We start from the raw sequence: 22,464 nt of genomic DNA, 5'->3' as shown, positions 1-22,464 counted from the left end.
TGTTGCTACGGTTAAAAATATGGATGGATTTTCACAAGCTCATTGAGTTAGTGCGGTACCTCTGGCTGCTCACTCTGGTTACCGTGTTGCCGTTATTTGACAGCGTACCCCTGAAAAGGCCTGGGTGTGCCAACGAAACTGCTCAGCCCCCCACTGAATGTACATAGACCGCATGTGTTAGGAGGGGAAGTGGACGCTGGAATAATCGCTCGCTAATTGTGCTTAATGAGCTGTCACTACGTTGCTGGCAGCTGCAGATAGAGGGAGCTAACGCGCAGTTGCGTGACGTGTGCGCTCAGCGTTGAAACAGCTGTCTCTTTCTTCTTCACAGAACTGTCTCAACAAGCAGCAGCTCCTGGCTGCCATCCGCCAAATGCAGCAGTTCTTAAAGGGGCAGGAAACGCGGTTTGCAGAGGGAGTGCGCGTCATGAAGAACCGGCTGATAACTCTGCAGAACTCGGTGACGAAAGCCGCCCCGGACCCACAATCCGGTAAAAACCCACAGCTGGCCTTTCAGCAACAAGAGCAGCCGTAGAGCAGCTGGCTGCGGTGTACACTAGTACCGACAGGCTGTTCTCCCCTTCCCCCCCCGGCCCCGGCAGGGAGAGCGAGGGCCTGGCAAGCTAGCTCTTGGCACATCCTGCTGCCCACCATGCCACGCTGCACTGTGGACTGCCAAGACCTAGGGGCGCTGCTGCCCCTCTCTCTTCCCCCCCCTCCACTCCCTACTGTTTGGAAGAGAAGGGGAACACGTGTCCCACCCAAACGGCTCCATACATTGTGGGACAGCCCCAATGCACCTTTTCTCCCCATACCAGACTGTCCATCAGTCTCATCCCATGGTTGTACACGGCACTTTGCACACAGATCAGGAATCTGCCCCAAAGTAGCTACAGTAGATCATGTTCAGTGTGACCTGCTCTTCCCACACAACCAGCTCAAGCCGTATGACCATATAGTAGCCCATGATCTTAATTTTAGATCTTAAAATGAGGTCAGTCTATTTATAGTGCTCGCTCGCTAAATCCTCTTTCCTGTTTCTCTCTCGGGGGCATGCTTGCTCTCCGTATGCAGAGAAGTCACATGCAGTAATAAATAGGTCTCTCTATGGTCTAGAATGAGATTCAGTTTTCTCAGCACATGATAAGCAGAAATCATCTTTTCTGTGGAAAGCAACGGCGCCTGAAAGCTTTACTTCTCATGCATGGTTTGCGTGTCACAACAGTGTAGAAACTGAAGACTTGTCTACACTGGCACTTTACAGCGCTGCAACTTTCTCGCTCGGGAGTGTGAAAAAACACCCCCCTGAGCGCAGCGTTATAAAGTGCCAGTATAGACCGTGCCCCAGCGCTGGGAGCTGCGCCCCTCGTGGAGGTGGGTTTTAAGTAAGAGAGAGCTCTCCCAGCGCTGTGCCGTGACTACACAAGCCACGTTAAAGCGCTGCCACGGCAGCGGTTTAATGTTGCCAGTGTAGACAAGCCCTGAGAGTTGTCAGGTGACAGTTATAGAAGCATCTTAGGAGAACAAGTCCCATTGAAATTGAAGTCACTTAGGGTCTTTTGAGCCCCCATCATTCGTACTTAATTCTCCTATGTCTATTGAAAGGAAGGTAATTTCCGTATTGACTTTCAAGTTTCCCAGCCTTTTCACTGCAACACTGCAGATCGTTTTACACTGCTGGCATCTAAAATTTAAAAGGTTGTAGAGGAGTTTTTACACTAAGGGCTGGGGGAAAGCGGACAGGTACAGAGGAGCACGCAGTTCGGCCAGAGACATCCCTTAGGGGAGGAGCTATTAAAAGGGATACTCAATATCCTAGTGAAGAGGAGAGGATAGAAGTTGATGAAGTACGGGTAGGAACTGAAGAGAAACAGTCAAATGAAAAAGAGTCCCATTCAATTACATTACTGGAAGGCAGACAACCAAACACTGACAAATGTTATAAGTCCTTATATACAAATGCTAGAAGTCTAAATACTAAGATGGTGAACTTGAGTGCCTGGTATTAAATGAGGATAGTGATATAATAGGTATCACAGAAATTTGGTGGAACAATTGATAATCAATGGGACACAGTAATACCAGGGTTCAAAATATATTGGAACGACAGAGTAGGTCATGCTGGTGTGGGAGAGGCCCCATATGTGAAAGAGAGCATCTTGAGTGAATCAAACTGTACCACAGAGTCTCTGTGGAGAGAAATTCCCTGCTTGAACAATAAGAGTAAAGCAGTAGGATTATACTACCAACCTCCTGACCAGTATGATAACGGTGATTCTGAAATGCTCAGGGAGACTAGAGAGGCTACAAAACCGGAAAACTCAATAATAATGGGGGATTTCAACTATCCCCATATTGACTGGGAACATGTCGCCTCAGGAAGGGCTGCAGAGAAAATTTCTAGACACCATTAAATGACTGTTTCTTGGAGCATTTTGTCCTGCTACCCACAAGGGGAGAGGCAATTCTTGATTTAGTCCTAAATGATGCATAGGATCACGTCCAAGAGATGAATAGAGCTGAACAGCTTGGCAATAGCAACCATAATGTAATTAAATGTAACATCCTTGTAGGGTGGAAAATACCAAAGAAACCCACTGCGGTAGCATTTAACTTCAAAAAGGAGAACTACACAAAAATGAGGAAGTGAGTTAAACAGAAATTAAAAGGGAGAGTCACAAGAGTGAAATGCCTGCAAGCGTCATGGAAACTACTAAAAAACACCATAATAGAGGTTCAAACTACATGTATACCCCAAATAAAAAAAAAGTAGGATAAAAAAATGCCACCATAGCTAAACAGGTTTCAGAGCGGAGCCGTGTTAGTCTGTATCAGTAAAAACAACGAGGAGTCCTTGTGGCACCTGAGAGACTAACACATTTATTTGGGTGTAAGCTTTCGTGGGATATAACCCACTTCATCAGATGCATGGAGTGGAAAATACAGCAGGCAGGTATAAATATACAGCACATGAAAAGATGGGAGTTGCCTTTCCAAGTGGGGGGTCAGTGCTAACGAGGCCAATTCAATTAGGGTGGATGTGGCCCATTCTCAAGAGTTGACAAGAAGGGGTGAATATCAACAGAGGGAAAATTATTTTTTGTAGTGACCCAGCCACTCCCAGTCTTTATTCAGGACTAATTTGATGGTGTCAAGTTTGCAAATTAATTCCAGTTCTGCAGTTTCTCGTTGAAGTCTGTTCATAGCTAAACAGCAGAGGAAGACTCAGAGGCAAAAAGGCATCCTCTAAAAATTGGAAGTCAAATCCTACTGAAGAAAATAGAAAGAAGCATAAACTCTGGCAAGTCGACTATAAAAGTATAGTTAGGCAGGCCAAAAAAGAATTTGAAGAGCAACTAATTTTTGTGTCTTTTGCTAACAACAAAGTTGTTTGTAAGTAAATCAGAAGCAAGAAGCCTGCCCAGTAGTCAGTGGAGTGTCAAGGTGCTAACAGAGCACTCATGGAAGACAAGGCTGTTGTGGAGAAGCTAAATAAAATCTTTGCATTGGTCTTCATTGCAGAAGATGTGAGGGAGATTCACACACCCGGGCCATTCTTTTTAGGTGACAAATCTGAGGAATTGTCCCAGATTGAGATGTCAGGAAAGGACTTTTGGAACAAATTGATACATTAAATGGTAATAAGTCACCAGGACCAGATGGGATTCACCCAAGAGTTCTAATGGGACTCAGATATGAAATCGCAGAAAAACTAACTGTGGTATGTAACCTATTGCTTAAATCAGTCTCTGTACCAGATAACTGGAGGATAGCTAATGTATTGCCGATTTAAAAAAAAAGTTCCCGAAGTAATCCCAGCAGTTACAGGCCGGTAAGCCTAACTTCAGTACCAGGCAAATTAGTTGAAACTATAGTAAGGAATAGAATTATCAGACACATAGATGAACACAATATGTTGGGGAAGAGTCAACACAGGCACACCAATCTATTAGAATTCTTTGAGGGTGTCAGTAAGCATGTGGACACGGGTGATCTAGTTGATATAATGCACTTGAACTTTCAGAAAGCCTTTGACAAGGTCCCTCACCAAAGGCTCTTCAGCAAAGTAAGCAGTCATGGGACGAGAGGGAAGGTCGTATCGTGCGTGGATCAGTAACTGTTTGAAAGATAGAAAACAAAGGGTAGAAATAAATGATCAGTTTTCACAATGGAAAGTGGTAAATAGCAGGATCCCCTGGGGATCTGTACTGGGACCAGTGCTGTTCAACATAGTCATAGATTAACTGGAAAAAGGGGTAAACAGGGAGGTGGCAACATTTGCAGATACAAAATTATTCAAGTTAAGTCCAAAGCTGACTGCAAAGAGTTCCAAAGGGATCTCACTAAATTGGTGAGTAGGCAACAAAATGGCAGATGAAATTCGATGTTGATAAATGCAAAGTAATGCACATTGGAAAACATAATCCCCACTATACATACAAAATGATGGGGTCTAAATTAGCTGTTACTGCTCAAGAAAGAGATCTTGGAGTCATTGTGGATAGTTCTCTGAAATCATCCATTCAATGTGCGGCAGCAGTCAAAAAAGCTTATTAGGAAAGGGATAGTTAATAAAACAAAAAATATCAAACACCACTTGATATATCCATGGTATGCCCACACTTGAATACTGCATATAGCTTTGGTCACCCCATCTCAAAACTAAGAAGCTATATTTGAATTAGAAAAAGCATACAGAAGTGCCCAAAAATGATTAGGGGTATGGAACAGCTTCCATACAAGGAGCAATTAAAAAGACTGGGACTGTTCACCTTAGAAAAGGTGATAGAGGTGTATAAAATCATGAACCGGGTGGCACAAGTAGTACAGGAGTGTTATTTTCCTCTTCACATAAGACCCAAATCTGGGCTCAGCCAATGGAATTAGTAGGTAGCAGGTTTTAAAACAAACATAAGGAAATGCTTCTTCACACAGCGCACAGTCAACCTGTGGAAGGAACTTGTTGCCGGGGTTGTTGTGAAGGCCAAAAGGATAATTGAGTTAAACAAGAATTGGACAAGTTCATGGAGGATAGGTCCATCAATGGCTATTAGCCAAGATGATCAGGGACGGAATATCATGCTCTGGGTGTCCCTAAACCTTTGACTGTGAGAAGCTGGGACTGGACGACAGGTGATGGATCACTAGCTAATTGCCCTGTTCAGTTCGTTCCCTTTGAGCATCTGGCACTGGCCACTGTTGGAGGATGGGATACTGGGTTAGATGGACCATTGGTCTGACCCATCATGTCTGTTCTTATGTTCACATTCTTTTGTTATTACTTGATCCAGATCTTTATGGTTGTGACTTACATCCATCCAACAAGATCCAATGGCTGGAGCTCAAGCTAAATTAAATGCAGCTCGAGATAAGGTACACATTTTTAACACAGAATGGGAATTAACCATAGGAACATCTTCCGTCACCTGTGGTATGTAAATCAAACCTGGATGTCTGCCTAAAAAATCACTGTAGTTCAGCCGCAAGTTATTGGGCTGGATGCAGGAGTCGCTGGGCAAAATTCTCTGGCCTGGGCTATGCCGGAGGTCAGAGTAAATTATCATAATGGACCTTCCTGCCTTGAAATCTATGAGCTGCCTTGCACCTCATTTGCACAGTGCAAATGACTCCCCAAGGAGCTAGGCAGTGGAGAATCAGGCCCTTCCAATGCAATCTCATATGATTAAACTTTCTAGGGAAGTGTTGTCTAGTGTGTAGAACAATTGTTCTGAGTCAGGAGACTTGGGTTCTTTTCCTAACTCATGTCAATGAGATGGGATTGGATGCTACCCTGCTACCGGATGAAGAGCCTGTATCTTTTGTGTCCAAGTCTCTTTCACCTACAGAGCAGAAGTATGCACAGAATGAAAGTCTCTCACACCGGCATTTCCATGAGAGACGTGAGCTGTACATGTATGGTCAAGATGTGGTCATTTTATCAACTCAGCCTACAAGCCGCTTTCAGAAGCGCTTATGGTGAGCTCCAAAACAACTCCAACGTAGCACTAATTCTGATCTCCCAGACGTCCATGGAAAGTCTCACGTTAGGTTCAATCCAGCTCCCACTGAAATTAAACTGCCAACGGATGTTCCTGGCAAATGTTACCCCTCCATTCTCCTAGCTCTTGCCAGTCACTATCGATTTCTCTTCCACCGCAGGGTTCTTTTCTGGGTATGGTTTAGCCAGGCACTAGCTGCCAGGGCACGGCACCTGTTGTAAGTAGAATGCACATCCACATTGAAAGATATAAATGAAGAGCCTTGTAGTTTCCTTTTCAGTTTCATGGTCTAGTTTGGATGTTACTGATTCACTTTCCTATCTGACATTGCTGTAAGGGAACAGAATTGATAGCGCACTAAATGGCATCCTCAGAACCAAGAGCTTTGACTTAGCAGAAGTGCCTTTGGCCAAACATCTTCACACGGCAGGTGAAGATTCGGCTAGCTGCCTTCTCTCCGAGAGCTGGCTGAGTGTCAGCTGGGAGCTTCACCACTGGGCGCGAAGAGTGTCAGAGAACATTTCTGAGAATGCTGAATAAAATTCACTGCTGCCCCATGATGCTAATAAAACAACGGAGCAGTGAACGGAGTCAACCTGACAGGCTGCAATGCACACTCAAGAAATCCCAGCAGCCTTTCTCCAGAGCTGACTCACCTCTGGGAGCCTGCAAACACCCCCCCACCCCCCCAGGTTCCCGCACCCTCTGCTCTGCTAATGATACAACAATAGCCCTTTCATTCACAGACCTCTCTGCATTCTGCTCTGCTGCCCCTCTGCCTGGAACGGCCTCCCAACACCTGTCACCTAGCTGAGCGGCGCCCTCGGAGAGCCCCACTCCGCAAGTGCTGGGTGAGCCTTCGAAACCGTCTCACCTTTTACCAGCCGTCGTGTGAAACGTTCACGGGGGTGAGACGAACCAACCCCTTCCACAGTCCCTCTTGCTGCTGCACTGGGCTTGCTACAGGGAGGCATTCAATGGGGGGCACGTTTCCATACAGCACTGGAGCTAGCCTAGGACACAGGAATATTGGGCCTCTCCGTGGTGGCTGGCGCTGTTCGCATCACCCTGCGTTCAGGTACGGTCTTTAATTATGGGCTCACTCACCGGATCCCTGCCTCGTTCAGTGGGCAGGTTGGACACACAATGAAGCTTGCGTGGGCCTCCATGGATCTGACACTTGTGACTTTTGATCGCTCGACATGGCAACCTCAACTTTTCACACACTTTGTGCAGGTGTGAGATCCCTGCCGACTGGAGTCAGTGGCAGGAAGCATTACGCCCTGTAGCGTTGGCAGGATCAGGTCCTCAAAAGCATAGGCCAGCGGGGCCTCCCGGGCCATGGGCATCTGAGCGGCACTGCGACCCTGTGCACCAGCTCACACCCCCACTCACTGAAACGTGACCCGGTGGCCCCTCTGTCATGACAGTGGTGCAGGCAGGCCACATTTAAGAGTGAGGTTGTGACCTGGCACACCGGTGGCGACACCACTCCGATTTGGAGGGGGTGGGATGTAGGGACTCATGGGCCAGGGGAGTCAGGCTGATGCGGGGGAGGTCCATGAGACAGCAAGAGGAGGGTTGGGGGGAACCTATGCCCACCACTCTACATGATGCTCTGCAGCCCCTGCCTAAGAGGCACTTTTTTGACATCTAGCAAGGGGTCGTTTTACTCCCGCCGAGACGCATTTCTCATTCTGGGGAAAGTGAAGAGGTTTTATGTAAAACAGAAAGATGGCCAGATTCACTGCTGCTCTAAACTGACTTCAGTGGCGCTGCACCGGTTTACTCCAACAGAAGATTTGGCCCAGAGCGTGTAACCATTAGGCAATTTTTACAATTGCGTGTTATCAAACGCTTCATCCGGCCAATGGCTACTCAGAGTTAGGGACCTCCCAGACCATACAAGTGGGGATGTCATATAGTCTTCCATTGCGAGGTACCAGCTCGTTCTTTCTTTCCTTTCATACGTGACTAGCCATCGGGGCACTTAGATAATTCTGTCATGAAATAGGCCAGCGGGCTGTGAACACGAACCTATTATTGACGTGCTGATTTTCTTTGCTGAGGACAGAGCATTCTTTAATGGTACAGCTATTTCACTCTCCTCGTGTGGTTTGTGGATTTTTTGTAAATGTCAATACTTCACTTTTCTTTCTTGCTTTCAGTTGGAAGACAGCATCTGGAGGAGTGGGCTCTGCTAGCTGATGTTTCATACACTTTTTCTCTGTTGATTATTTCATACCTAATGTAAAATAAGCCATGTATTTTGGGGGTAGATTCTGAGGGCCTTTGTCTAGTTGAATTCTAGTTGAATGAAGTTGTGGGGAGGGATAGCTCAGAGGTTTGAGCATTGGCCTGCTAAACCCAGGGTTGTGCGTTCAATCCTTGAGGGGGCCATTTAGGGATCTGGGGCAAAAATCTGTCTGGGGATTGGTCCTGCTTTGAGCAGGGGGTTGGACTAGATGACCTCCTGAGGTCCCTTCCAACCCTGATATTCTATGAATAGTGCCTTACTCTGAGAGTAACCCTTCTGAAGTCAATGGAACCATTTCCAGCCTCAAGTATTGCTTGCTATGAATAAAGGTCTCAGTATCTGGCCTGTTCTTCATAAAATTCTCCTTTGGGAGGATCCATGTCAGATTCTAGGTCTTTCACTATTTAAACACAGGAGGCACGGCATGGCTTGACCAACACCAAGGGTAACTACAATTGCTCAGGCTGTCCGAGGAGGTGGCTTTGTTACTCCATGGGAACAATCCTGAGCCGAGAGGCAGAAGGCTGTAAGCCAGCTGGCTGTCCGAGTACTCCAGGGGTGGCTAGCATACTGAGTACTTAACCTCAGCATTTCCCACTGTGCTTTTGCAGTGTCCTGCCCTGCACTGGATGCCCCCATGGATGGCAGAAGATTTGGTACCAAGTACTTTGTGGACCATGAAGTCCATTTCACCTGCGAACCTGGTTTTCAGCTCATGGGTTCCAGCACCCGAGTGTGTCAGGCAAATGGCAGCTGGACTGGAGAAGCACCGCGGTGCAAAGGTACTTTGCCTTTTCATGCCCTTGGTTTGAGTGTGTGAGTCCATCTTCATGTCACTGCACAGGCCCGTGCATGCCCCGGTTAGAGAACAAAACCAGTGTAGCTACCCTACTGTAAAATGTCGTAACTCCTTAGTGCAGCTGGTTGGTGTGCGGGAAAGACTAATGCATCGCCTGGGTTCTCCTTGATGCTATTGCTTCCCCTTGGCTTGTCAGCTATCTCCCCAACTTCAGCTTCTTGCATAAGTGTGGTGATGAGGGGGAAGGGGTGGTTTTATCCATTAAGGATTCTTCTCCTGAATCTTAGCAACCTTACACTCTTTACTGAGTAGCGGGCTGGTCCTGTGACCCAGGCATTTAGCTTAGTGATGTTCTGTTCTTTGCAAATACCAACTCCCAGGGACAGGAGATGTGGAGATGCCACGGCTAGTCCTCTCCTGCCTGCAGAACTCACAGCTGGCCCTTTGCAGGCCTCAGCAAGCCCACACACTTGGAGCTGTGCTTGGACAGTCTCCACTGAACTGGAAAAGTCCCCCTCTTCAGCTTTGAATAATAATGTCTGGGTACGTTGCGTTGTGTACCAGTAGTTCGGCTGGTTTCCAGCTCTGCGTAACGGGGGTCCCCGGCTCTAACAGTCAACCTCACATCTGTTACACTTTTCTCATCCTGAGTCCACGTGAGTTTCATTTATTGTGCTCAGGGCTGAAGCTCTGAGCATAAAACCAACTCCTCAATAGACAGTTTATTTCATAACAATAAATATCAGGGTCTGAAGCAGCTGGCGCATCACATTCATAATAATTCCCCTCAGATGCTTATTTGGACGGCTGCCTTTCTGTCCAACATGTGATTGATCCGAATTGGCAAACAAGAAAATTATATCTAATTACCTCTATTAAAAATAATTTCCTGGGCAGAAATATGTTTCATGGTAGTTAACAGGCATTTGGCTTAATGCGGTTGCACAAAAAAGGATTTATTTTTTTTAAGTATGTTTTCCAAAACCACAAGACTGATTGAAACTGGTATTCAAAGCCTACAGCGCCCACTGTGGCGCTCTGACCACCGAAGTAACTCAACAGAAATACAATCCCCACAAATTTCCATGAAAGAAAGACTTTGTGCCGATGCGGCATTCCTGTGCTCGGGGGCAGTGTGGGGTCGCGGGTTCTGTTCCCAGTTCTCTGCCACTCAGTCATTTTGTGACTTTGTTCAGCTCGTTTAGTGTCTCTATGGCTCTGTTCCCTCCTCTATATAACGGGGAGACGACACACCCACAGGGAGATCCTCAGCTGAAAGACCCTCTCTAAGTGCAAAGGGTGGAGAATAAATTTACTTTGAAACTATTGCTCTCACATGTATTTCTAATTCACAGATACATTATGGTAATGACATCTGAGCTTTCTACCAGCAGGATCCATGCTCTCGTCTTCCTTTTGGGCCAAATTCTGATCCAATTTACACCCATTTAAAATTGGCATAACGCATTGTCATGTAACGTGTCTCTCATTTCGAGGATACTGGTTATTCTTCCTGTTAAAACACTGTGTATTTCAGGCAGGGGCGGCTCCAGACACCAGCGCACCAAGCGCGTGCCTGGGGCAGCAAGCCGCGGGGGGCGGCCTGCCGGTCGCCGTGAGGGCGGCAGTCAGGCTGCCTTCAGCGGCATGCCTGCAGGAGGTCTGCCGGTCCCGCGGTTTCGGCGGCAATTCGGCAGCAGGTACGCCGAAGCCGCAGGACCGGCGGACCTCCCACAGGCATGCCGCTGAATCTGCGCAGCGGACCTCCCGCAGGCGCGCCTGACTGCCGTGCTTGGGGCGGCAAAATACATAGAGCTGCCCCTGATTTCAGGGATGTGGCACAGGCGGGAGGCGCTTGTTTGCAAGGGCACTTGCATACTAGTTTGTCCTCTGGCACAAGTGCTTTTCAAGATTGACCCTCCAAAGTAGCACGTGTGAGCCTGTGGAGCCAGGGCTGTTTGCCGGGTGGGAGTGGGGAATCACTGTGGAGCTGGGGAAGGCCCACACGTAATTTATGCAAGGACCCCTCCACTGCAGCAAACCAGCTGCTCCCCTGGTTAGGGAGAAAAGTTTGAAAATGCCTCCCAAGTGTCCCCCGAAGGCTCGGAAACTAGAGGTTAAATAAAAGGAACCCAAAATGTATTAGGGATTTTTTTTTAAAAATCTCATGATTGTTTAAACCAGTCTTGTGATTTTTGAAGACCTAACTCACGATTTTTGACCACTTCGGGCGCTTGGAACCACTTCTCACCATCACTTGTTTTGCATTGGGAATGGCCCAGATCGCACCAAAAGGCGGCTCGTTTAAAAACATTTCCCCGGAGGAAGATGCCCAGAATTGCTCAGTGCCTCATGCACATCTCTTCTCAGCACTGCTCAGCCCCTGGCACCTTGGCCAGATCACAGAGAAAGAGGGAACGTTTCGGAGGCGTCCTTTGTTAAAATATTGGCAGCTCTTCACAGTAACCCACCCTGGAATCCCCCCAGCGCTCCCTTGCCCTTGTCATTCCCAGAGCTGCGCTGGGCTTCGTTCCCTTCCAAATGCAACATTTTGAATCATTCCAAAGAAACACTGTTGAGCAGCATTTCTAGAAACTGTGTACGAGTCGATCACAAGACACTGACATCTGCTTTCATTTAATGCACATGGACCTGCCAAAGGTTCCCCCATTAAGAAACACCTATGGGAGAAGAATGATTTATGCTAGATAAACCTCCCACTGAACCACTCCTAACATGGATGCTTCAGCCAGGAAGCCAATGAACTTACAGTGGCTGCTCTATATTCAGGCCAGTTTCAACCTAGAATGGCAGAAACATGCTCGCCCCGATTTGGATATTTCCATCTTTAGACAAGGCAGCATTGCCTAGTGGTTAGAGCACTGGGCTGTGACTCAGGAGACCTGCTGTTTTACTTGCGGCTCCGCCACTGACTGGCTGAGTCAATGTGGGCAAGTCACTGCATCGCCCTCTGCCTCAGTTTTCCCATCTGTAAAATGGGGATAATTATACTGATTTCCTTTGTAAAGTGTTTTGAAATCTACTGATGAAAAGTGCCAGAGAAGTACTAAGTATCACTAGTATTTAAGCTCTTTTAGGAGTGGGCTTAAGAGTTCTTTAAAAAAAAAAAAAACAAGCTCCCCAGGAGCCCCAAAGATAAGCTGAGAAAGAGATCAGAGCCTCACAGACCTGCTAAAACCAAACTCTTGGCCAGGTGTAAAGTAAATAATCCTGATAATAAAAGCAACATGAACTGTTTAAAGTTGGAGGGCTGTGAACAGGGGCACCTGCTTTGCTTATAAAGTGTTCATTGATTTAAAAACAATCCTACAAAGCTATACGCAATCAGAACATGAATTACGGCCCAGCAACACCTATGACAAGCAAACACTTCAGAATCACAAAGTCACTGACTGCACCGTGGCCCCCCCCCCCCCCAGCTGATCTTTAGGGATCTTTGGTGCCTCCCACTGAGAAATCTGTGTTCTCCTTTTGCTAAGAGAGCGAGTCTTCTCGTCCCATATGGAGCCTTTGATTTTGTCGTTAAGCTTATAAGGAGTTTGTCCACATCACAAACTTCCCACAGAACTCACCCCGGCTGGCATGTGGAGTGGCTCGCTGGGGGAGCTCAGGTTATGGGAGAGAGTTTGAAAAATAAACCCTGCCACCTGCTATGCGTGAGTCTTTCTAGTACCAGCCCTTTCGTGCCTGGCAATTCGTAGGGAAGGATTGAATTTGAATGTTAATTTAAAATCAGGCATGTATTTAGGTTGGATGCCATGAGAGATACATCATGTAATTTGTTCTGGATAAAGCCTATGTTTGTATCAGTCTTTTGGATCCTAAAACGGTCCCCTATGGCCAATATACTTTTTATAGCCTGGGTAGTTGACATTCACGCAGTGGGGCTCACAAGGTTTAAATAGCTTGGAGCTCTGCAGATTGAAAGTGGTGTTTGTTTAAGGAAATTCCACCACATTGTCTAAAATGCTAATGGTCTATTAAGCTCCCAACATATACCCTCTGCATTGCTGAAATCACCGAGCGCTGTAGCGGTCTATTATGAAGTGTCTAAAGAGATGAACTCAGCCATACTAGATAAGCTGACAGCCTGGACTGTCTGTAGAATGAGCTGGGGATAAGGACAGAGGGCCATTTAATCTTCCCAGGCTCGGTATGTAGATGAGAAATAAAGGAGGCTTTATGTAGCCTTCCTTGACATGAAAATGCTTGGCAACCAACGAAACCCTGCATTCCTTTGCTGAACACCTGTGCAGCGACTGATGTGCATTCCACTTCGAGACATGTTGTCTCCCCCCGCAGCTTGTAGGCCAGGTGTTAGTGTGTCCCACTGTACACAATCACTGCAGAGAGCAAGTGAGAGGAGAGATTTGGATCTCTGCTGGCAGCAAATTCAAGGACGGGGGCGGTTAATACTCTCTCACGTCTTGGTCAATAACTTCATGCTCTAGCAGTCCTGAAATATTTAGAATATGCTATTGATGACCAAGCAAGCTCGGCTTTTGGCATGTGCTTAGGAATTGCTAGCCATGTAGCATTCACAGCTTGCTTCTTCACGGCCATTCCTTTGAACTAATGAGTTAGGAAGAGAATATGCCGGGCAGGAGTGATAATATGGCTTAGGTGAACAGGAGTTTGGGAGCATTCAGACCAAACTCAGCAAGTACTTCAGGCTGGATCTGTCCTGTTGAACTCTCTATTGTTTCCAAAGCTGGGGGTTGTCCCAACTTAGGCCAACATGATCCTGGGGCGGAGGTGTGACTAACCGCGCTGGGTTCTGTCGTCTTTGTTGTTTGACCGTCTACGATAGCTTTTAGATTGATTCTGCAAGCGATGGGGCCAGTCATCGCAAGGGGGTTACTCGCTAATAAAAACGATTTGAAAAGATCCTTTGGGAGGTTTATGACTTTGGCGATGCAGTTAAACAAACTAGCTGCATCGGCAGTAATACACCTACTGACCTGAAACAGCCAATCAGAAAACATGCACCTGGCGCTAAAGCCGTCAAGGTGCGACGTGGGTAGTGGTGTTGGGCACTCACACTGTGGCTTGGCAAGGAAAGGCGTGCTTAAAAATTAAGGCCAAGATTTAAAAAAATGGGGGGCCTCAACTTAAGCTCCTAAATCCCTATTTTAGGCTCCTAAATCCTTGATTTTCAAAAGCGCTGAGCACCCAGCACCCACCCACCCCCCATTAACATTTATGGAAGTCTTAGGAGCCTAAATGTCGGCACCCATTTTTAAAATCCTGATTTAAATGTATTATTATTATTATTATTATTATATTTCATGAATTATTAAAATGATGGGCTTGATCGCACGGTCCTTACTCAGGCAAAGCTCCCACTGACATCCACTGAAGGACTGCAGGATCAGGCCTTACGCTAGGAAAGATAGAGCCAGTATAGTTTGTTTTTAAAAATGTTTTTTCCCCTTAGTGATCAGCAAATGCTCGAGCAATCCCTGCCAGAATGGTGGAACTTGTGTGGATGGAGTAAACCAGTACAAATGCACTTGTCCTCAAGGGTGGACCGGTGAGAACTGCCAGTACCAATCACAAACAGGTATGTAACCAGGTGAGATGTGAAAGAGAAAGAGACTCGAGCAAGGCAGACAACGAATTACAAGGCAGAAGCCCCTGCCCATTCTCAGATGTCAGCTTCTAACCTCAGAATGACAGTAATTCCCACTGTGCCGGGTGCTGTACAAACACAGCCCCTGAGCTTCCAAAGACTATGCACTTTCCAAAATCTGCCCCATCTCATCAAGGAGGAGAAAAAATGTCATGTGACTTTGGTAACCAGTCACACAACATGATTAATGAATAGCAAATAGTCCCCCGCCCGGGCCAGCTGCCAGGGACAGAGGCCGAGCATGCCGGGAGGCAGGCGCAGCGGGAGAAGAATGGAGCCTCTCTCACTCCCCCCTGCCAGGCCAGCCAGAAATCTTTGGGGGCACTTGACCCCACATGCCTGCCCCTACACGTCACCTGTGCCCCTGAGCAAGAGGAATTGTGATTAAAAACTCAAGTAAAATTATATGAATAATAAACTAAAATCACATGGCTCTAGTAGGAACCAAGGGCAACATTTTCAAAAGTCCCTAAGTGACTTAAAAGTATAATTCCCAGTGATTTTCAATAAGACTTAAGCTCCTCGGGGATAGATTTTTCAAAGTATTTAGGTGCCAAAAGATGCATAGAGGCATCTGGTGGAATTTTCAAAAGTGCATTTAAAGATCTAGGCCTAAGTGCTTAAGTTGCATTTGAAAATGGAACTGAGACTCCTAAGTGATTTAGGCACTTTTGAAAATGTTACTGCAGGCCTGTGAGCCAGGTGCCCAAGAAGCACTTTAGAGTTTCCTCTCTTCTCTCCTTTAGCCCCACCTGCGTGGAGTGTTACAAACGACCCGGCTTTCAGTCGCAAGCCACGCTGTGCCAAAATCGACAGGACCCAGCACTGCAGCTGCGAAGCCGGCTTCCACATGAGTGGCACGGCCGACAACAGCATATGTCAGGGTAGGAGATGAGCAGAAATATCCATCGGCAGCTTTCACCAATCTGCTGCCCAATGCACACACAACACATCTAAGCAGCTGAATCTTCAGTAGGTGCAGCAGCTTTTACGGATGAATGCGGTGGACAGGGCTGCTTGGAAGAGGCTAAGGCTTTGTCTACACTGGGATTTTCGTTGGCAAAACATTTGTCGTTTCGGGGTGTGAAAAAAACACACCCCTGAACGACAAAAGTTTTGCCGACAAAAAGCGCCAGAGTGAACAGCGCTTTGTCGGCAGGAGAGCTCTCCTCCTGCCGACAAAGCTACCCCTGCTTGTTGAGGGTGGACGTTTTTTGTCGGCAGGAGAGCTCAGTGCTGTTCACACTGGCGCTGTTCGTTGGCAAAACTTTTGTCGTTCGGGGATGTGTTTTTTTACACACCCTAAACGACAAATGTTTTGCGGATGAAAGTCCAGTGTAGACAAAGCCTTAGCCTCTTCCAAGCAGCCCTGTCCACCGCAATCATCCGTAAAAACTGCTGCACCTACTGAATATCCCTCCTTTCGTTTTGCTGAGAGACATCTCTTTTGCCTTGTTTCTATTTGTTTTTTTTAAACATTGCATTGAGCTCTGTGCTGAAGCTGTGATCTCCGCCCAGGTCTGTGCTCTGGTCTTGTTTCATAAATTAAGGCGCTTGGAGCCAGCACTTGGACAGGAGACCGCTGAGGAGAATCCAGGTGCCATCTTTTGGCTCAGACATCTTTTGGTTCAGACACAAAATCAAGGTCTTTGTGGCCATTTAAGATCTTCTGGCATTTTTTTGCAAGCAGAGTGGAAATTACAGTGCATTCTACCTACTATAAATCACTGCGCTGCAATTTCTATTGGCTACAGCATGGACGCCCCAACTTGGCGACAGCCAGCGCCTCCTGGGAACTTACCAGGAACCCAAAATACATTTTTAAGATAAAAAATAAATTACCATCACCCTACTATTTGCTTAGGAGCTGCTTTCACTAGCAAGAAACACCTGCAAGCAGAACAGCTTTGCTTTCACCTTGCAGGTTCAGGCCGAGGCCATGCAAGGGCGACTTCCTAGGTACCTGCAAGCCACATTATTCCCTGGAGCCAGAGTCTCTGCATTTCTATGACAAGCTGTTCTCCTCCACTTACCGTCCTAATCGGCTGTGTCCCCAGTGCAGCCTCCCAACCCCTAAGCGCCTGCATTTCAGTAGTGGATGAAACCATCCCTACCTGTAAATCGGTGCGTTGTGGTCTGTGGATAAAAGGGACAGGATAAATGCCAAGCATTTTAAACCCAGCTAATCTAGGTATGTCTATTGCAATTGGGGGCATCTCGAGAACTCCATCACTTGCAAAACCCAGCAGACTGGCCCTTTCGTTAAGGAAATACTAGTCCAATTTGCGTGCACATTTTGCATGGCCCATGGCCTGCATACTGCTCGCTCGTATTGTCGGATAGCATGGGCTAGAATCAAGCCAGCCAGCCCCAAAGCGGGGGAGAGTCAGATTTCATCCCACACACCACTAAGCACCGAAATATCTTTGCCCTGGTAACACTGTGCCTCTGCAGTTTCACTAGTTTCTCCATGGTGGTCCACTCCTGGCCACTCTTGGGAGGAACTGAGCAGTTTGCTGCTATTCCCGGGTGCTCTTGTCCTGGCAAAGAGCGAAATGGTTGTCAGCAGGAATTCTTTGCCGGGGTGGACCCTTTTGTGCAGGGTCTGCGCTGTATGGGACAGTGTGTTTCCTCTGCAGACGTAAACGAGTGTGAGGTTTACAAGCTGGAGGGAGTCCCTCGTCTGTGCATGTACGCCTGCGTCAACGTTCCCGGCTCTTACCGCTGCTCCTGCCCCAGTGGGTACAAGCTCCTCGGAGACGGGAAAAGCTGTGAAGGTGAGCCAGCGCGCTCGGAGAGCTGGGCACCACAGGCTGGGTTCCTGCTGCAGAAAACAAAAGCGCATTTGCAGAAGCTGTATTATTTTCTGATTTCATATGTAACTTCCTGTCACTAAGACCTGCTGGGTCCAACCGAACGTGTGCAGAGATTTTATAGAGAGGAAGACTCCCATTGACTTCAGTGGGCTGAAAGCCTCACATGGTGTAGTCGACGGCAAAACTCCCGTTGACTCCGGGATTTCACCCTGCCAGTATCCGTTGTTAGAGCTGGGTGGAGAGTGGTAATTCCAGGCTGCCACGGATCAGTGAGCCTGGGAGCTGGGGTTTCAGGTGAGGAGACAGACAGCAGGTGAGCTGGCAGGACACCAGGTGGAATTTCATCAAAATCGACACATTCCCGAATCCTGTGGAAGGTGTGTCTTTAATAAAGCTGGTCAAAAACGTCCTTTTCTCTCCCTTTTTTTTACCTTTTTCTCCCCTTTCCCAGTGGAAACAAAGTGGGGGAGAGAGGTAAAAGGGAGAGGCAGTGGGATTTTCTCCACTCAAAACTAAGCTTGTGCTTTAGTGCTTTGTTGAATCAAGGCCTCGATGCTTCCAGCTCTCCGGATTTTATCATGAGTCCTCTCATAAAATAGGCCCTCCATTCCCCTGATCATCCGTGTAGCCCTTCTCTGCACCTGTTCCAATTTGAATTCATAGGAGAAAAACATTGCTGGTTATTTTAAAAGATTTGACTAGACCTGGTTGCAATTGTTTGGGTGAACAGATTTTCATCAAAGAATAGCCTTTTTTCAAAAATGAAATTCATTATGAAAAAGCATCAGTTTTGTCAAAATGTGTTTTTTTGTGAAAAATTTAGTGCCTTTTAATATATATATATATTTGGGGGGGAGGAGCAGTTACTGAAAACATACAATTTTTGATAATGGTTTGGTAAGATTTTTAATTAAAATATTCTATCCATATTTTAAAAAAAATAGGTCAGTTTCAAGCAACTCTGTAATTTTGAAATTTGTCACAAAAATAGATTTTAATTTTTCTGCTCTAGTTTAGACCTTTTTTTGATTTTCCTGGGCTAGCAAGGGTTAACCTATCTACGGACAGAGGTTATAGTACAAAAAGCATCCCATTATGTGCCAGAAGGACAGAAGAAAGGAAGAAATGGAGAATGCTAGTGTTTCTATCAAGTCTGAATGATTTACATTAGCTTTACTTTTTTAAACTCACTTTGCTGAAGACGGATAATGTGTATTTAGAAGGTACTGACTGCGAAGTGAGGAAGAGGGATCAGGTGAAAATTGCTGCTATCATGTTTTCTTCCTTATATTTAACCACTTTAGAAGCTATTATGTTGGTAATAGGCAAAAAGGAGATAAGAGCAGCCTCTGACCCAAAAAATCAAATTTCCCCAGTAACGAGATGAAATGTAGGTGGACAAGAGTGAGTGACAATGGAGTGTTAACCCTTTCAGCTCAGTAAAACAACATTTAACGTTCTTTACAATCGTTTCTAATGAGGCAGATATAACGCAAGGGGAGTTGGAATGTCTCTGACAACGCAGAGTCGCGCTGCTGCGTGAAGTCTTCCAAGGGCAAATCTACTCTAAAAAATGACCCCGTCTTTCCCTTCGTAAAAGGGAGCGTGTTTTATAGGAGTCCGGCGGCCATGTCAGGCCCTCAGTGCCGACTGATGGTCACTTTTCTGCCCTTTGAGCAGTTTCGTCTGGCACGCTCTGTTCGATTTTCGCTGTTTTGCAGATATAGATGAGTGCAGCCTGTCCCAGCACAACTGCACCAGGGGCATGACGTGCATTAATACAGGAGGAGGCTTCCAGTGCGTCAGCGCCGAGTGCCCTCGGCCCAGCGGCAATGCCAGCTATGTGAAAACATCGCCATTGTAAGTAGTAGGGGACTGCAAGAGAATCAGCCCCCTGGCAATGCCAGAGAAAACAGCCCATGGCTGAAAAGCTCGACAGGGTATTTACCTTTTTGACCGACAGTGTTAAAACAGGCCTGCTTTGGGGAGATCACTGTCACCCCCGGGGACAGGGCTCCTCCCTTCCCAGGTTGTTCGGCTGTTAGTTCAATTCGTCATTTGGCTAAATCCAAAAGAGGGGAGCATCTTGCAGAGGGGTGCACTCGTTCAAACAGGAATTAATTCAGGGAAGCCCTGTGGCCAGTGCTAGACAGGAAGACAACCTAGATGGTCACTCACAATGGCCCCTTCGGGCCGTATCATCTATGAACATAGGGTTAAATACCATTCTCCGGGTGAAATCTTGGCCCTGTTGATGTCAATGGCAAAACTCCCATTCACTTCCCTGGTTTTCACCCTCAGCTTCACCTAGCAGATCTCAGCGGCAATACCCAACCCTTCGTAAGTGCCTGGGTCTCCTCCAGGCGTGCCTGAGAGATGTGTGTGTGTGTGACACCCTGGTCAGCATGGGTTTCACGTCCCCTGCTGTGCCTGAGCCACACCAGATGTCTGCTACAGCCCCCTCTACGGAGCCTGGCTTTCTAGCTCCAGCTCTCTTAAGGTCTGTCTACGCTGCAGCTGGGAGCGACCCTCCCAGCCCGGGCAGACAGACTCCTGCTAGCTCAGCTCAAGCTAGCGCACTAAGAATAGCCATGTGGATGTCGCGGCTCTGGTGCAGGCCTGGGCTGCTCCCCGGAGCTCAGACCCAGCAGGCAGGATGGAGGCTCTCGCCTGAGCCTCCACTGGTGTCGCAATGTCCAGACAGCGTTTTTAGCATGCTAGCCCAAGCCCCGCTAGGACAATCTGGCTCCCACCTCCCGTGTAGACATACCCAGAGAGGCTCCTGCATCTAGGTTGGGGGGGCCTAGTTCAGTCCCTGGGGGGCCAGTTTCTGTCCTTAGTTACAGAGGGATAAATCCAAGCTCATTTCATTGACTTCAGTGGAGATCCCGTAGACTTACATTGGTGTAACTAGGAACAGAATTTGGCCCCTGGTCTGCTACTTTTCAGGAGTCCAAGCCATGAAAGTGCTGCCTCAGATCCCTAGGGCCGTGAGTCTCCAGTGGTTTAGGGGGTCTGTACGTGAGTGCTGCTTTATCACCAGGTGACTTTGGGGAAGGTGCTTTAGGAAATGCGTGGGCAATAAACATGACAGTCAGTTCTCCACATGATCAGTAATGGCTCATCAGAAACAGAACAGAACACAAAGGCCCAACGGTGACAATGTAAGCGTGCACAGGCTCTTCCCGCTTCCAGGACTGCCTTAACCCTTGTCCTTTCTTTCATTGCTAGCCAATGTGAACGCAACCCCTGCCCAATGGACAGCAGATTGTGCCATCATGCCCCAAAGTCCATCTCCTTCCATTATCTCCCTCTGCCTTCCAATCTAATAACCCCCACCCCTCTCTTCCGCATGGCAACTGCCTCCGCCCCAGGCCGGCCTGGGCCTGACAGCCTGCGCTTCGGGATTATTGGGGGCAACAACCGAGGGCATTTTGTGATGCAGCGCTCCGACCGGCAGACGGGAGAACTGATCCTTGTGCAAAGCCTGAAAGGACCCCAGACCATCGAGGTGGAGGTGGACATGTCCGAGTATCTGGATCGCACCTTCCAGGCGAAGCATGTCTCCAAGATCACAGTCTTCGTGTCTCCCTATGAGTTTTAAAGAAACGCAATTTCTGCAAGTCAGCAAATAAACAGCCCCAAGGACTGTTCCTGTTCATCCCTCGCTTTCTTTCAGCGCTGACTCGAACGAAATTCCTTCCTTTCGAAATGGTGAAAGGCCACGGCGCTGCAGCAGTTCTAAAACACAGGACCTTAAAAGCCCAGTGCTGAGAGACAAGACAAACCACATTACTCTGGCAATGCCAGGATGGGGCTTGCAATAATCTCAGACTCATTTGTTCTTGAGAAGTTTTGACTCTGGACATTTCTGACTTTGCTTCTCACCATCTTCTGTAGCACATGCCTCCAGGAACACTAATCATAGTAACAGAGATGTAGCAATGAAATCCAGATTATAGCCTATATAAACCTCCATAGAGTAAATATCCTTCTATCAGATTTCAGGTTGATTTGTCTGCTCCGTCTCCTGGCTGGTTTTACACTCACATACATGGAAAACAGCCAACGAAGTGTGAATGAAATCACGTGCTCTCCAGCAGCTGCACCCGCCCAGAAATCTGGCCTGCCCTGCAGTCAGATTAGCAATGGGCCACATGCGCAACAGTTATCAGTGACACCGTAACAACAAGTAGCCTCCCCATCAATGGAAAAACGGGCTAGTGAGAAATCTTTGAACAAACTGATGTTGCTTATAACTCCTTTGTCCTGGTCCAATCCCCTTAAAAAGGCGTCCCAAAGCATTTGCCCCAATAAAGGGTTGAAGTCTGTAGATGTCAATTAACTAAGGCCATGAACATTTTTTAGAAAACTCAATTGACTCAGTTTTCTGAATAGGAGCGTACACAAGCGCAAAGAGCCGATAGCACAGGCCGGGCGTGGTACCCAGCGCTGTAAGATTCTCTGCAAGACAGCTCCGGGCTAGTGGCTCCAGTTCTCCTGTCGTTCTAGTTCCGCTTGTTGATCCTGAGCGCGGTCTACCAACGGCATGATCGTGCTCCCATTCAAATCAGGGGGGAAGCTGCCATCAGTGTAATGGTGCAGGATGAAGTTCCTTGAGTTCTGAATTGCACCACAATGTGTGGGAGTTCTGTGGGGTGGCTGGATCGCCAGTGGAGTAGACTAAGACCACCGATTGCTTTCACTCGTAACATAGCCAGAGTTAGAATCCAAGTCTCATGTTTAGCATAGTGTAAAATGGCACCAAAATAACCCATATCAATAGCACGACATGCTACAATTACAGATTACAGTCAGTATATATTACCTCGACTTCCTCCCCAAAAGGGATACGGTATTTGTGGCTTTATTATCAGAAAATACCCAGCACAGATAACATGGAGATACCATTTGTCCTTAAAAAAATACAAAAAATCAAG

At 47.2% G+C, this 22,464-nt stretch overlaps 1 protein-coding gene across 1 annotated transcript in view; it reads left to right on the top strand.

Moving 5' to 3' along the window:
• FBLN7 (fibulin 7) overlaps window positions 1-21,128 on the top strand; it is a 33,426-nt gene extending 12,298 nt beyond the window's left edge. The window contains exons 2-8 of the mRNA XM_065402017.1: window positions 332-491; window positions 8,868-9,038; window positions 14,514-14,639; window positions 15,455-15,592; window positions 17,348-17,485; window positions 19,246-19,384; window positions 20,756-21,128. Coding sequence (XP_065258089.1) covers window positions 332-491; window positions 8,868-9,038; window positions 14,514-14,639; window positions 15,455-15,592; window positions 17,348-17,485; window positions 19,246-19,384; window positions 20,756-21,128 — 1,245 coding nt within the window. The remainder of the gene's footprint in view (window positions 1-331; window positions 492-8,867; window positions 9,039-14,513; window positions 14,640-15,454; window positions 15,593-17,347; window positions 17,486-19,245; window positions 19,385-20,755) is intronic.
• The last annotated feature ends 1,336 nt before the right edge of the window (window positions 21,129-22,464 follow it).

Source organism: Emys orbicularis, chromosome 3 (genome assembly GCF_028017835.1).
Source record: "Emys orbicularis isolate rEmyOrb1 chromosome 3, rEmyOrb1.hap1, whole genome shotgun sequence".
Classification (NCBI taxonomy): Eukaryota; Metazoa; Chordata; order Testudines; family Emydidae; genus Emys; species Emys orbicularis.
The sequence above is the reverse complement of the archived record's forward strand: the minus strand, read 5'-3'. Positions and strand labels throughout refer to the sequence as shown.